General features: G+C 42.4%; 1 protein-coding gene across 4 annotated transcripts in view; it reads right to left on the reverse strand.

Annotated features, from left to right (window-relative positions):
- Positions 1 to 5,167: 5,167 nt before the first annotated feature.
- Positions 5,168 to 15,217, reverse strand: part of slc4a8 (solute carrier family 4 member 8) — a 29,302-nt gene continuing 19,252 nt past the window's right edge. For 3 of the 4 annotated variants that reach the window (XM_076024580.1, XM_076024579.1, XM_076024582.1), the window contains 15 exons: positions 14,763 to 14,863; positions 14,022 to 14,196; positions 13,780 to 13,913; positions 13,068 to 13,313; positions 12,236 to 12,341; positions 11,662 to 11,823; positions 11,467 to 11,580; positions 10,951 to 11,112; positions 10,561 to 10,812; positions 10,369 to 10,437; positions 9,924 to 10,097; positions 9,706 to 9,837; positions 9,509 to 9,606; positions 9,154 to 9,259; positions 5,168 to 8,961 (listed from right to left, as the gene is read on the reverse strand). In XM_076024580.1, coding sequence (XP_075880695.1) covers positions 8,956 to 8,961; positions 9,154 to 9,259; positions 9,509 to 9,606; positions 9,706 to 9,837; positions 9,924 to 10,097; positions 10,369 to 10,437; positions 10,561 to 10,812; positions 10,951 to 11,112; positions 11,467 to 11,580; positions 11,662 to 11,823; positions 12,236 to 12,341; positions 13,068 to 13,313; positions 13,780 to 13,913; positions 14,022 to 14,196; positions 14,763 to 14,863 — 2,037 coding nt within the window. In that variant the 3' untranslated portion in view covers positions 5,168 to 8,955. The remainder of the gene's footprint in view (positions 8,962 to 9,153; positions 9,260 to 9,508; positions 9,607 to 9,705; positions 9,838 to 9,923; positions 10,098 to 10,368; positions 10,438 to 10,560; positions 10,813 to 10,950; positions 11,113 to 11,466; positions 11,581 to 11,661; positions 11,824 to 12,235; positions 12,342 to 13,067; positions 13,314 to 13,779; positions 13,914 to 14,021; positions 14,197 to 14,762; positions 14,864 to 15,217) is intronic. The other variant, XM_076024581.1, reaches the window with a different exon arrangement.

A 15,217-nucleotide genomic window follows, 5' to 3' on the forward strand; every position in this document is an offset into this window, starting at 1 on the left:
TTCTCCACATTCACTCAAAAGTAGCTGATGTGTGTGATCTGCAAATAAGGTAGGGTGTGTGTGTGTGTGTGTGTATGTGTGTGTGTGTGTGTGTGTGTGTGTGTGTGTACACTTGGACACTGGCCAATTTAAAGTGGGTTTCAGACCTGAGGGAGGATATTATGTGGATGTATTTTTGTGTTTGTAAGGACATTTTTGCTGCTCTTCACAATTTCAGAACCCGTCAAATGTATTTTTGAGGGTGAAGACTTGCTGTCAGTGATCAGCTTAGAACTAGGTCTTAGGTGAGGCTCAAGGCTTTAGTTTGTGTGTCTGTTAAGAGGTAATTGTAAAATAATAATAATAAGACCCTCTGTTCTCTAACAAGGATTTAAAAAAAAAAAAATTTTTTACTGCTGCATTTCCCGACAGATCCCCATTTAGAGTAAACGATGTGAAGGCTGAATTATGGGACAAAGGAAGCAACCAAAGGAGAGAAAGGACAAAACAGGAACAGGAAATCTTTGTATGAAGCACAGGAAATGTGCATATTGTCCCCCAAAGGCCAAGTCAGCACAGTCACGGCCTCATATCTAATGGACGAGTGACGCAATATTTAATTTTTCAGAAAAGACCAAATACCGCCCCGCCCCTCCCCAGCTCTCAACTTTTGCACTCAGCTTGTTTCCAGTTTCTAGTTTGTGTTTAGTTTCAACTTGCACTAGAGATAAACCGTTGCTACGTTTAGCAGTGCGTCAGCAGATACGTGCAACAGCACAGTTGTTGTATTTGCTGCACAGGACAGTGTCACATTTTAAAGAACCCTTTGGCTGATATTAGCAAATAACTAATGTGGAAAGCTTAATTGGCAGATGTACATTTATTACATCATTATGCCTTCATTTGAACCAGGTGTCAATATATATAGATATATTAGAAATATATATTTTTAGGTATTGTGAAAGATAATAAAATAGGGGATAATATTGTTTGTGAATATACATACTAAATGAAAACCAGAAGACACAGAAACTGGATGCATGTGAAGTATTACACCTTGAATATTCTGTTCTATTCTTGTTGGTTATGTGATGGATCCCGGTCTAACGAATACCATATCGACAGACAATGACGTCCTTTTGAAAATCAATGCGTGAAGACACTTGCTACATATTGTAGGTCTTACCATGACCTTTCATCTCATCAAGGGCAGAGCCTTGATTAGTCAACCACACAGTCTGTGCCTCTGTGACGCTGCTGTCCCACTGACTTCCAATTCCTTTTCTGCAGAAGAAGTATCCAGTCTTATCCAGAAGTATCTGATTCCAGGAGCATAAGACCAGGCTGTGTTTGTGAACTACAGTAGTAATGAACAGTCCTTAATAGAACAATAAGAAACAGATCAATTTATAATAAAAAAAAGTATTTTTCTGATATGAGGCAACTTCACATGGTTCCATGATTCAAGCAACCAAATCCCAGTTTGTTTTCTGTCATGTGGCACAGTGCTCATATTCACAAAAACCTCAAGGTGTCATGCCAAGGTAAGTAATAATAATAATAATAATAATAATAATAATAATAATAATAATAATAATAATAACAATGTCCATATACAATCATGTTTTAATGTCTATGAATCATGACCTGACCCTTTAGCTTGTCACCAAATAAGATGACATTCGCTGCTGCCAGGAGCTGCACACATCACAAAAACAACAACAACAACAACAACAACAACACACCACAACACTGAGTAAGTAGTTGTAATTCTGATGTCTGGTGTGATTCTGGTCTTCAAAAGAATATTTTCATGTAGGGCAAAGTTATTTGAAAGGTAAGTACAATAATTCTAAGATTATTGTTGCCCGTACAAAGGCCCTGCTGTAAATGACAGCTTTGCTGTTTCCTCACACACAGGGAGTAGGGCAAATAAACAATTCACATAACAGACGGTAACAACAGCATTAAGTACTGCCACTACTTAATATCAGCTGTTCTTACTATAGTGATGTGAGTGCGTGTGTGTGTGTTTATCTATTCTTTCAACATTTTTCAACAGGAAAAACATAACCAGTTTACTAAAATACTGTTGCAACACCTTTATTGAAAAAAAGAAAAGTGCTAATCCGTTGATGTGCCAGTTTACTGACATGTGTCGCAGCCATTTAATGGTCACATGGTTCAGACGGCAGCGAAGCAACCGGCCAATAAAAGCAGGTTACATGACAGCCCTGCTTTCCAGTTAACTTTGGTTGAAGTGATGACTGTGAGAAGCTGCTCTGCTGGCTTCGTCTGATCATTTTGATCTTAGTTTCAGCCTGTAAAAGTGGATAGAAATCACCCCAACGTGTCTGTTTGTGCACAACAGGAAAAAAAAAAAAAAGAGCAAAACATTGTATTTGAAATAATAAGGTACTGTGATTTTTTTTGTTCCTTCTTACAACTACTGAGTTTGACAAGGTTTTAATTATCCTCTGCCAAATGAAATTTTTTGATTTAATGGTGTCCTATTGTCAGTCCTGTTTTAGACACAGTCTACATGCTTGAACAAACAAATAATACTTAAAGGAGTGATAACAAAGCCCAGTCCCAAATTGTGGACCTTATAAGGTTTCGTATTCATTAGCACTATAAAATGTGAAAGAACATCCAAGGAAGTTGACGGTATGTGTTTATACCAAGACACGCATCACGCACGCCTCGCACTGCTCCGTGTGAGAGCGGCTCATTGTTCGGCGTGGGGAACACAATATCCAAGTCTCGTAATGGAGGTTAGATTAATTGCTGACAAATCTGTATTCAGCAGTTCCTTTTCTCTCCGCCTGACAGATTTATGACAGAGATTGATGGAGGGGAGGGAAAAGCAGAGGGCCGCCTCTGTTCAGCCACCAAGGAGGACAACAGCTCAGTGAGTCGAGCGGAAAGAGGGGACAGAGGGAAGCACCAACAGGTCGGTGCTGGCCGGCTCCTACACACGAGGAGCAGCGATTCGCTCTGGCAGCCTCAAAGCACTTTTTGTGCTGCTCTTAAAATGTTGAATCGTTTCATTTCATGGACATGTCTGACATGATGCAGTTGTTATGCTTGTACTTAAAAGAACAAAGAGGATGAATTGCAGTAGCATTACAAGACTGCTACTGCACAATTACCTTGTTTTTTGCTGGTGTGGTCTCAGACACAGTCAATGTGTCTTAAAAACAGGATGTATGTGTGTGTGCGTGTGTTTGTGTGTGTGTGTGTGTGTGTGTGTGGGTGTGTATCCATATATACATATATATGTATGTATATGTGTGTGTGTATATATATACATATATATATATATATATATATATATATGTATATATATACACACACAATATATATATACGTCATGCTTGGAAGAGAAAACTGTGTTGGAATAGATGAATAGATTAGGTAATGGACTGGTTCTAAAGACAACAATCCACTTCTGCACTGATCTGTCCAGCGGGATTGTCTCAGTGCAAATAAATATAAATGTAATGCAAATGTAAACATTGTCCCAGAGTCTGACAGAACTTTTACACTTACACTGTACATTTCCATAAATCCTCATCACTCCTGAATATAATAGTGGTTTTGTAAATAGTGACCCTGCAAGAGTTCCAGTCTTGGCTCAGTTTAATCTGCCATTAAAACCTGTCAGGGAGTCACAATAAGCCCTTTTGTTCTTGTTTATTTGGTTTTTTTTTGTTGTTTTTTTTGCTTTTGTCTTTTACTTTTTTGCGGCCACAAGTCACAAATTCACACAAGTGCAGCAGAGTTCTTTGCGTTATTAGTTACACCTATCACAAAGACTAACTCGTGCACGCATTCCTAAATGTCTTCAGATCCTCCATGGGAAACAAATGACATTGCACACCGTTGAAAAAAACAAAAAACAACCTTTATCGCCCTTTCATGACTACTAATCACTAGAGTTTGTTGGAATCTCTACAGGAAAAAAAAACAAAAAAAAAACATGCATTCCAGGCTGCCACTGTTGCTCCTTGGCTTCTCCTTTACAAAAACCACAGGACCTCCGCACAAGCACAAAGGATTTCTTTGAATGCTCAAGTGCTACAACAGAGATATTAAGGACAGGGTGAGGGTCCCTACCGCCTCCACTCAATGGCCCAGAGGCGGCTAGTAGACGTCATGTCTCCACACCCATATGATAATAATTAAAGGGACACAAACCTGGGACTGATTGTTCACAATGAAAAAAAATAAATAAACACAGGGTAAATCCTGACTGGCAGCATTCGGTGTGTGTGTGTGTGTGTGTGTGTGTGTGTGTGTGTGTGTGTGTGTGTGTGTGCTTTATGCGGCGGACACACGTCTTTTGCAAAAGTTCATCGATTGAGATGAAATGTTGCCGATTTGAACCCCAAACATCCAGCTGATGTCACAGCCAGCGTCTTTGTCCTACTGGTGAACACCAAGACCACCAGCTGTTTGTAATCAGGGGAATATGCGAGTAGGAATCACGTGACACCCCCCAAAGGCGCGCGAGCACACACACACACAGAGGGACATAGAGAGAGAGAGAGAGAGAGAGAGAGAGAGAGAGAGAGAGAGAGAGAGAGAGAGAGGGATCCATACACTTCTGTGCAGAGTGCAGAACGTCCTTAACCCTGAAGTCCATTGCAAAGCTCTGTCAGAGACTCACCTTCAAATGTGCACAACATGTTCTCAAGGAGGGGTGGTGGGTGGGGGAGCGGGAGGAGGGTTGCAGTAGGGGGTGGAAGTCATGTGATCAAAGAGGGAGGGAAGCAGGCAAATAACATTTTAACAATAAGGATTCAAAAGGTTGGGAGGCCTTCACAGACTAACACACGTTTAGACCCCAATTTGACTATATATGCACGTGTGTGTGTGTGTGTGTGTGTGTGTGTGTGTGTGTGTGTGTGTGTGTGTGATAGATAGATAGATAGATAGATAGATAGATAGACAGATAGCAGGGGCAAAGTAGGGAATAATGACAGTGCTGCCCTCTGGTGGGAGGTTTTATTTAATGCATCACAAAATGGAACGTTCACGCCACTAGATGGATCCTGCTCTCGATGTTCCTCGTGACCATTTTCTGACCTGCTGAAATGAAGGTGTACTACTAACTGACCTCTGGAGCAGCTCATCGTCATTTAATTCACTGCATGACGCAATAACTTCCACAACGCAACGGTCATTTCAAACATAGTTTTTTTTTTATTAGTAGTAGTATTATTATCATTATCATCATTATTTCAAAAATGAAATTACATACACATATAAAACATGTAGAATAATTTTTGCTGAAACAAGTGGTGGAAGAGACAAGGCATGGCTTCCTCCATGGCTGCGAAGGTTTGCTGCAGTGCAGCTGCCCTTGAAAGCCTTGAGCGACTCGCAAACTCATCTCTTCCTCCTTTATTTCTGTCCTGTCAAGCCGGCCTCGTCCTTGAATTGGACGCAACTTTTTTTTTTTTTCCTTTTTTTTTTTTAACTTAGTGTTAAACTGAAAGACGTAGCATCGCACAGTTCGCACTATACACCTTTGTATACGCACGTAAATAAAAAGACAGATCCAGGAGTGAGAGGAGTTCATATATGGCTCTCTTGCTGTATTGGTACACAACAGCAAAACAGTACACTTGGGTAAAATAACTTTTTTTTGTGCCTCGTCGATGGCTTTTAAAAACGCAAGGTGACCCCAAAAAAATGGCGGCACTATGCACGAGGCGTGTACGTATTCAACGACTGGCACGCACAGACAAGCACAAATATTTAATCTCACATTCATCGAAAACCACTGACCTTTCACAGTCACGTGTATATGCAGTAAACCTATAGTGTACTGAAGGCATTAACCATGAATGTCAACCATACATTCACATACATATTAATGAGTTCAAAATCAAGATTAAGACATATGATGTTCATTAAAGTGATTTTCATAGAGGCTTAATAACTCTTGTAGTTTGTTTTCTTCAAAGCACATTTACAGTCATTGAACTCTGAGGGATTTTTTTATTTTTTTTGTCTTTAAACAAACTATCTGGAGCGTCATGGAAGCATTTCTTTGTTTTTTTGTTGTTTTTTTGTTGTTTTTTTTTTTTCGTTTTTACACAACATCTCCTTTGCACTCAACTCACTTAATTTTGAATACACAATGAATAATATAGTCATGCCGTTCAATAGTTCAGACTGGATCCCATTCAAAAGTCGTATGTCACAGCAAAACACCAAACTTTCTCTCAGTGGAGGTATTGGGTGATTGTACAGTGATAGTTAATGTCCATGTGCATTTCTTGCAAATAAAATTAATCAGGCTATGGAGATAGTAAATTTGAAGTGACTGATAATAGATAACAGACAAATACGGAATTTAAAACACGGTTACATCATTTTGGTTTTACAAAAAATGTATTTTTTTAGGTTTCAATTTCAAAATGAGCCAATGTTTAAAATTGTGAAGATGTAAAATCTCCCCATGAATGCCAACCAGTTTAGTCAGATTGACTCTAATGGTTGCAAATAAAATGGTTTTACTAAATTGAAACATTAATTGTCTGTTCAGGAACATAAAAAAAAAAAGAAAAATCGAGTAGGATTTCTGCCATAGTTTTTGCACATTGCTTTTAAAATTCATTCACATGTACATCATGTGCTGCATTTTTCTGCCTTTCACATAGATCAACTGGGGTATTACATATAGTGTAAATGTACATAAAGCAAAATGAACACACTGGAGTCGTATACACAATATATTACTGTAATCATTATCAAATTATTATTAATTTATCGTAAAATAATTAATTGCTTAATATATCTCTTGAAAATAAAATCTATCACAAGTATCATATCTACAGAAAGTGCAACTACCTAAAATAAAGTAAGTCATTCTTTTCATCTCTCTGCTCCCTTTGGCTCTTCCCAGCTTTGAGGTTCTGGTCCTGAAATAGCTGTCAGCAAATGAGGCAGAGCACAGTGAGGCTGAAAGCAAAACATTCAAACTACTCCATATCAGTGTGAGACTGTCAAAGTATGTTGCTTTGCATTGTGTGTCGCCATTGTCATCTGTTATTTGGCACAATCAAGCGTCTTGAGGCTGCATTTGCTGCCCAATTGACTTTGGGCTGAATGGATGATCTGCACTGGCTCTGAAGGACCTGGATAAAAGAAGAGGCCCAATGAGGGCTACTGCATCTGATTGAGGGGGAATTATTGCTTAAAAAAATATTGTTGTCCTGTGACACAAAGCTTCATGCCCACAATGATTTCCTTCAGCCACTGAACCTGCAGTGTGTACCTTTAAAACCCTTTAACCCTTAAAAAAAAAAAAAAAGAAAAAAAAAAAAGAAAGAAGACGGTAATACCACTAATAGGAACATGAGTGGAACTGATTGAAACCTACTAAGACTCTTGATAAAGACCTGGTTAGTTCAGATGAGTATTTACACTCCTTTGTCTCAGCCAGCTACGGAAGAATCTGCAAATGTGAAGCACACTGCTCTGTGTGTGTGTGTGTGTGTGTGTGTGTGTGTGTGTGTGTGTGTGTGTGTGTGTGTCTGTCTGTCTGTCTGTCTGTCTGTCTGTCTATCTTTGTAAGGACCTTCATACTTGGGACCTTCCTACTGCACTTTACGTCACCCTGCTGACGTTTTTATATTGTCCTAATTTGTCCTTCCATTGCTTCAACAGGCGGGGGAGTAGGGAACGAAATTTTGTTGTGCAATGTACAATGACAATAAAGTCTTTAAATCAAATCTAATCTATTGTCCCCCGTAATGTAGAAACGCTGCTTTCCCGCGGCACCGATGTCAAATCTTCCCTGAAATTTGCCATTGGTTTTATTATTTACAAACTGTGCTGGATTCCCCAGATTCACTTAAAAGTAGCTGATGAGAAATAATCAGCAAAAGAGGTAGAGATTAGGAATTGTGGGCTGCAGCCCAATGAACCCTGTCACCAATCATGCGGTGCAGATTTGCTCTTGGGTTCAGTTTGAGGTGTCCAGTACTAAAACAACAGAATTTACAATGGGCTATTTAGATGAGCGACAGCTGCGTCCTGCTTGTCAGCTAAAAACAAACCATCCTGGCATTTTACTGAGACATTTTTGGCAGATGAACCTGTGGCTCTGAGTCGCTGAGCGCTGGTCCAGCGGAAGGTGCTGGACATGTTGCAACCAGGGTCTGCCAGCCATGTTTTTTTTTTTTTTTTTTTTTTAATTCATGAAATTGGAAAAGTTGTGTCTTTGCTTTCGGCGAGCATTACCCTTCTCCCATCATATCTGACACAGCAGCTGTCACATTGTGCATAATTTACTGTGAGTGAACAGAGCAGCTCCAGGGTGCGTCTGCTTTTCTCTTCGCACCCATCAACACAGAAATCAAAACTGAGGTATTTGATGCTGATGAATTTGCACAGGCCACTTGTGCAGATTTTCATTCTTTTATTTTACCCCCCACCCCCACCCCGACCTCCCAATTAGAATCAAAAAGCCAACACCAGTACCAGTGTGGACCAGTGAGGCCATAGCAATCACTGAGGTGTTGTCTGTTCCGTCTCCTTTAAGATGAAGATGAAAACAGGCCATAATAGTGGGGAACAATATAATAGAAGTTATAGCCCCTTTACAGGATCTACTTTTGCTGTGAGATTTTAGAAGTTTGGGCTACCAGTATGTCATAATACATTGACAGTCCTTTCAAAGATAGAAGATGTGTTTACAGCAATGTCTTTGTGCATGTGGTTTGTCTGTGTGTGTGTGTGTGTGTGTGTGTGTGTGTGTGTGTGTGTGTCTGTGTGTGTGTGTGTGTGTGTGTGTGTGTGTGTGTGTGGCTGGCACAAATCGTTGTTGAAACTCGTCTCTCTGTGCTGAAGACGCTGGCGGTCAAACAGCCAAACCACGGTGGTGGGCTCGCGCCTGTCACGTGACACAGCCGCTCCACAAGAACTGCAGGCTATCACTCGTCTATGAAGGTGATCCCCTCAATCCTGCAGAGACGGAAAGAAAGAAAGAAACAAAAAAAAACAACACAGATTTACAGTGTGTAGAGCGCAAAATTCGCTTGACCCAGCGCGACAGGAAGTGAGCGAGCGCAGTGTTTTTGAGCAGTTTGCACGTCACGGGGGGGAGTGGGGGGGGGGGGGGGGGCGGAGTTGGGGTAAAAGGTGGTGTGGCCTTGCCTTCTTAGCAGCCACAGGACGAGCGTCCTTCTGATTGGAGCTGAGGGATTTCCACACAGTGGTTTTAGACATTTCATCGGATATGTTAATATCAGAGGGGTCACACCTGGGGAGCAGGGAGAGGAAAAGCAGGGTGAGAGCACAGGGAAGACCACAACATATTCAGGCTGAGGGACAGGAGTCAAGGCTCTGGGGCCACAGGGTGCCTTTGGAGGTATACATCACACAAAACCACACACACACACACACACACACACACACACAGACACACACACACACAGACACAGTCCCAACACCTTGATGCTTTGATGTCTATCGAGTGGATTACAGTTCGTTTATGGCTGTCTGCGCTTACCTGGGGTCATGTGATCTGGGATTCGAAGCAGGCTTGCTGCTCTCCATCGGGATCTGAACGTTGTCGTCCTTTTTTTCGCTCAGCATCACCTGGGACTCCTCGACAAAGAACACGAGACGTTTTAAATCAGCGCGTAGCTCTTTTCACAAGAGAGAGTACATTTTTTTCTGCCCGTCCGAAAGCTCCGTTTGGGCTACCTCATCTATTTTTTTGGAGGCGTCGTCAAGATTCTTTTTCTTCCACTCGGGCATCAGGTCATCCAGGTAGCTCAGCTCCCTCTTGGAGAAGCACAAGTCCAGCACTTTTCGTACGAAAACCAGAGCGAGCACCTGGAGACACGCAAGCACAAGATCCCTTTCGTCAAAATGGAGACGGAAAACAGAGAACGGAGGGTCGTGTTGGTGGTTCAGCTCACCATCATGGGAAAGACAATGGCAGCGGGAGACGTCTTGATCACCCAGAGCAACACCAGGCACGTGAGCTGGGTGATGGTGAACAGGTGAACCTTTCTCAATGGGACGTGCCGCAGGTAGATGAAGTCTGGCTGGTGCTTTGCCGGCATGCCGAACAACTTGAGGCGGTCAAAGAACTGCGGAAACGTGCGAGTGGGCGGGACGTTGGGGACAGAACAGATGAAAAACAGATGGATAGAGAGTTGAAGATATGATGACATTTCACCACCGGATCTCACTGTGTTGCAGAAAATGTAATTTGGCCAGTTTGGAACAGTAACACTCAGAAATATCAACACTGTGATTCATTGAAGTATTTCAAATGTTATATAAACATAGCAACGTTAGAATTAATTTTCAGACTTTTATAACTATCGCCCTTTAAATACTCCCTGTGTCGTATATTACCTGAATGCCTTTCAATGAAGATGCTCCCATGTAAAGGAAGACACCATACAACACCGGCATAGGAATAAACTATGGAGGCGGGGGAAAAAACAACAATATGAGTCAATTGTGGGTTGTTTTTTTTTTTTATCTCATCACAAACATATTCCAGCCACAGGGGGGCAGCATTGCTAAGCGTGCCGGGAAAACAACCTGCAGCACGCCCGTCATGAATACAGAGCAGCCCATGAGCAGGAAGATGACCAGGCCGGTCAGCCTCTGCTCTCTGATGCCCAGGAAGCGCGGCTGCTCCCCCGGGGCCGAGCTCTCCGACTCCAGCTTCAAGCTGTTGACGTGGGAGATGGACAGGACAGTGGCTGCCACGAACCACGGCAGACCCATGATGGAGCACACGGCCAGCATCACGCCCACCATCAGCAGGTCCAGGTGGTACCCGCAGCCTTTCTGTAAGACAGACAGAGAGAGGGAGACCAGGGTCAGACCAGACATGGCGGGTGCATGAGAACCGACCAGCAGGAGGCGCCACTGCCGTCAGGTGCAGGTTTTGTTTGGCAATTGACAGGGTTTGTCGTTTGACGTTACCAGCAGTTTGTGTTCTTTCCGGTTGATGATGACTGCAGTTATCTGTTGGTCCATGAAGATCAGGATGGTGCAGAGGACAGCTGGAATAGAGGCGGCGAGGACCGTCCACCATGGGTTGGGTCCAATCGGGTTGATGAACCACCCTCGGTCGTCTCTGGTTGGCTGGTGGTGTCCCGGTAAATGGGAGAGAGAGGCCATCGGTTTCACGGTGGACAAAGTTCTGTTGTGTAAATTCTTTTACTGCCTGTTGTATTGTCCAGACTTGGTTTCCATAGAATTATGGAGGTGCAATATACCAGCTAACTAGAGCAAGATCCTTGTTCTATGTATATTCTTATATATATGAGAACTGTTCTAAGGGCAGGAAAACCAAATGGCTTTTATTGTACTGCGAGTAAACACTTTTATTCATGTATTTATGGGCAGTATGTTAAGCTTTTACCAATATAAAAATCATAAATCAAGCCAAATTTTACAATTATACAACAATTATCATTATAATTTGTTGCTTCTAACCTTGAATTTGCTGGGCACCTTTAACTTCTGGGAGGGAACCCCAATGGCGTAGTCAAGCAGAACCATGAAGGCGATAGTGAGGAAGACGGCAAAGTCACTGATGGTGGAGCGCACCTGTGCGTGAGGAACAATAGAATGATCAGCGGCAATCGATGTGACGTCGACGTTGGTCCCAATGAATGTCCTGTTGATTACCTTTGTGGGGAAATATCGACTGGTTTTGAATTGTTTGAGGAAGGCGGACATGAAGAAGGTGGAGAAGAAGAGGATAGTGGACCAGAAGAGAACGTCTGGGGTGTATGGACCGTGGTGGCCACACGCCGTCCCGACAAACTGTCCATGCAGGTCTATACACTCCTGTTAAGAATGAACACAGAGGGTGTGTTAACCAAAAGAAAACGGCCTCAGGAGTGAGAGGTGGGGGGAGGGGTGGAATCAATATTTTATCCTAATTGTCTAAGAGTCAACAAAGAAGAGGGGAAAAAATACATTGGAAAAAAAGCGCTAGTCCTTTGGCGTTTTCCTCTACAAACACAGCAGGCGAAGCTTAATTGATTGAACGTCCTCATCAGTGTTTGCAAATGTCCTTAACGGAGGTCAGCTGCTCAGCGAAAGGTTGGGGCTGAAGGGGGTTTTAGTTGCAAGTTAACAGAAGTAAACACGCGGAGGCGGATACGACGTTGTGCGCAATCATGTGAAAATTAAACAGAGATTAGTTGTTGCACGTTAGCACGCATTGGCCAGTGTGTTCTCAGCATAGCTGCGTTACCTTGACAGTGAGGTTGGACCAGTTCACGTCTGGGGATGTGATGTTTCTCTCGTTCCACAGAAGTATGGTTTTGTTTTTGGGATCATCGGGCTCAGCGCACCGACAGCTGCACAGACAGACACAGAGAATGGTGAACGACGCACAGGGAAAAAAAAATTGTCACTGAAACTTAAACTAGCAAAAAGAAAACTTGCATGGCTACTGGCTATGGATTGCTAATATTTAAACAACGTTATCTCACTCGTCCATCTTGGCAACAACCAGCAGGAAGCGTTTTCTACTTCTCTACTTGATTTATATTGAAATACATTATTGGAAAAAGAAGGAGAAGCTACTGCAGGTTATCATTAAAAGGCACAAAGAGAAGATGAGGAGAAACAGGAAGTGAGCACAAGCCAATGGCTGCCAAAGATATTAGCAAGAATGTTTCACATAAATCAAACAGTGAATTTTCACATGATAACAGTCACACGCTAAAGGATTTTCCTGATAGACATGCTCTTTACTTTTGTCTCTTTATTTGGTTAGCAAGCAGCAGCAGGGCATTGATACTCATGGTGCCACCACTCATGCTAATAAGAAACCTCCACCTGCATAGATCTCACCCAATGAATGTGACAATTTTTGATTTTGATAATACTCAATTTTATGGGCTGCTTGACTTGTGGTTTGCCAAATCACCTGGTAAATCAAGTTTTCCTTCCCATTTTATGTTTGTTTTTCACAATTTTCAGAATCCTTCCATCTGCTGTATGCTGTGTGTGCAAGTTCAAGGTAAAAAAAAAAAAAAACAACAAAAGAAAAACAAAAGAAAAGAAAACACGTTACTGACTATGCCATCGTGAGTTTATCCAGATCGCTGTGCGTGTTGAAGGGGTAAACTTCTCCCAGGTGAATGAGTTTCTCCAGGGCTTCGTAGATGAAGATGAGGCAAATGAGCGCCGCAAAAGCCTCCTCTGTGAAGCGGGTGATGTAGCAGACCAGAGAGCTCGCGTCCGTGGCCACCAGGATCAGACACAGCAGGGCTGTCCACAGGCCGATGCAAGCCCTCAGCGACAGGTAGGACAGTCTGTAGTCCCTGGGGTGACCAAATCATTAATTAATTAATCAATTCATTTAAAAACGCGACACAAACATTCCCAACACCTAAATAAAAGGGAGAGGAAAGAAGACCTGATGTTATCTGCCCCTTGACCCAAATCAATACATTTACCATTGCTGTGTGAATGTTACAGTGAATACAGTGAAGGTGCTGGAAAGTGCTATAAGTGCAGTCCATTTACCATTTACCATTTTACAAAGATCTTGAATAAAAAAAAAAAAAGCATCCACAACAAAACAACAAATATTCATGATAATAATAATAATGATAATGATAACAAAATAAAATAGCAGTCCTCCAAAGCTGACAGTCACATTCTACTTTAGGTACATTTCCCTTTAATACTCTTCAAACAAATTGCAACATTTGAACTGATTGATGACAATCAAAGATGAAAATATTTCTGCCTTTTATCCAAATAGGGAGGCGGTTTCATACTCACTTGCAGAACTTGAAGAGGATCTTCTCAAACACCAGCACAGGACCCGTGCTGCCCAGAATGGTGAGAGGCTGACCAGCGAACAAAGAATAGGCGACTCCAGTCATCGAGGCACCAAATAAAGACTCTATGGCACTCTGGAAAACACGGTGGACAGGAGGTCAGATACATTCCAGTACATTAGTGTCGCGTTCAGCATGGTGAAGTGACACTTGGACAGTGGCTCCACGTGTTGACGCTCTTACAATGCGTCCTTCCGTCGCCTCCCCCAGCAGCCCGCCGAAGGTGATCACAGGAGACATGCAGGCACAGTAGAGAAAGAGGAAAGAAGCCACACACTGGAGGCTCATGCCGTCTTTGTAGTCGCTCAGATAGAACGGAATTTTCCTCTTAATGTCCATCACCAGACCTCCAAACAACCTGACCACGTAAGAGAGCAGAAGGACAGATAGATGGATAGATTTCTCCTCATGGTGCAGTAAATGCCCAGAAGACAGCTTTAATATGCAATGTGACCTGGCGTGAAAAAGCTTTTTTTCCCTGATGAAAATTAGCTAAGATTATATGAGTCACAAAATACCCAAAATATCAATAAACTGCTGGAAGAGTCTGTTGACGAAGGTTTCCAGGTTAAAATGTTTAAAAACCTCAGTGATGAGTTTTGTTTGTGTGTGTGTGTGTGTGTGTGTGTGTGTGTGTCCCCTTGAAGGTGCCACTGTGGTTGTCACACCTCAGTTCCCTCACTAATCCAAATTTAGATTTTGTGACCATCAAAACTGACAGGGTGAGGAAATAAGTCCCCCCCAGGGTTTAACACTTCTTAGCAAAAAATAGAAATAAAATGGGCCAAACAAACAGTGTGGCAATAAGAGGCTTTCAAAGGACGCACTGCTGTACGATCTGCATGAAATCAGCATGAAAGTTCACTTGAGTGTCGCCATCACACATTTTTGCAGCAACTCCCTGCATGTGACAGCTGAGCTCACCTCCCGGTCCTCTGCAGCTCCGGCCCGTGGTGCTCTGCATGCAGCTCCTCCTCAACCTGGCAGGCTGTGCCATTCGGGACTCCAGGCATCTTCCTTTTCTCCTGCAGCGCCAGTTCATCCACAGTCAGTAGCCGCATTGTGCCTTCCTAGTTTAGCTTCGGTAACGCGAGGTCACGAACGCCGTAACGCCTTCAAGGTCCAGTGTGTAATATTTGGCCTGATTTACGATTTTTATATTGGTAAAATGTTAATATACAACCCATAAACACATGAATAAGTGCGTACTCGCAGTACAATAAAAGTACTTTGGTTTTCCGGCCCTCGAACTGTCCTCATTTATATATTTATATATGTAAAAGAATATACATAGATCAAGGGTGTTGCTCCCCAGGAAGCCTGGTGTGGACAATCCAATTCACCTGACAAGTGTGTTTTGTATTTAGGGTCAACGTTCA

Source organism: Nelusetta ayraudi, unplaced genomic scaffold (genome assembly GCF_046127955.1).
Source record: "Nelusetta ayraudi isolate G7.1 ecotype Tasmania unplaced genomic scaffold, CSIRO-AGI_Nayr_v1 ptg000017l, whole genome shotgun sequence".
Classification (NCBI taxonomy): domain Eukaryota; kingdom Metazoa; phylum Chordata; class Actinopteri; order Tetraodontiformes; family Monacanthidae; genus Nelusetta; species Nelusetta ayraudi.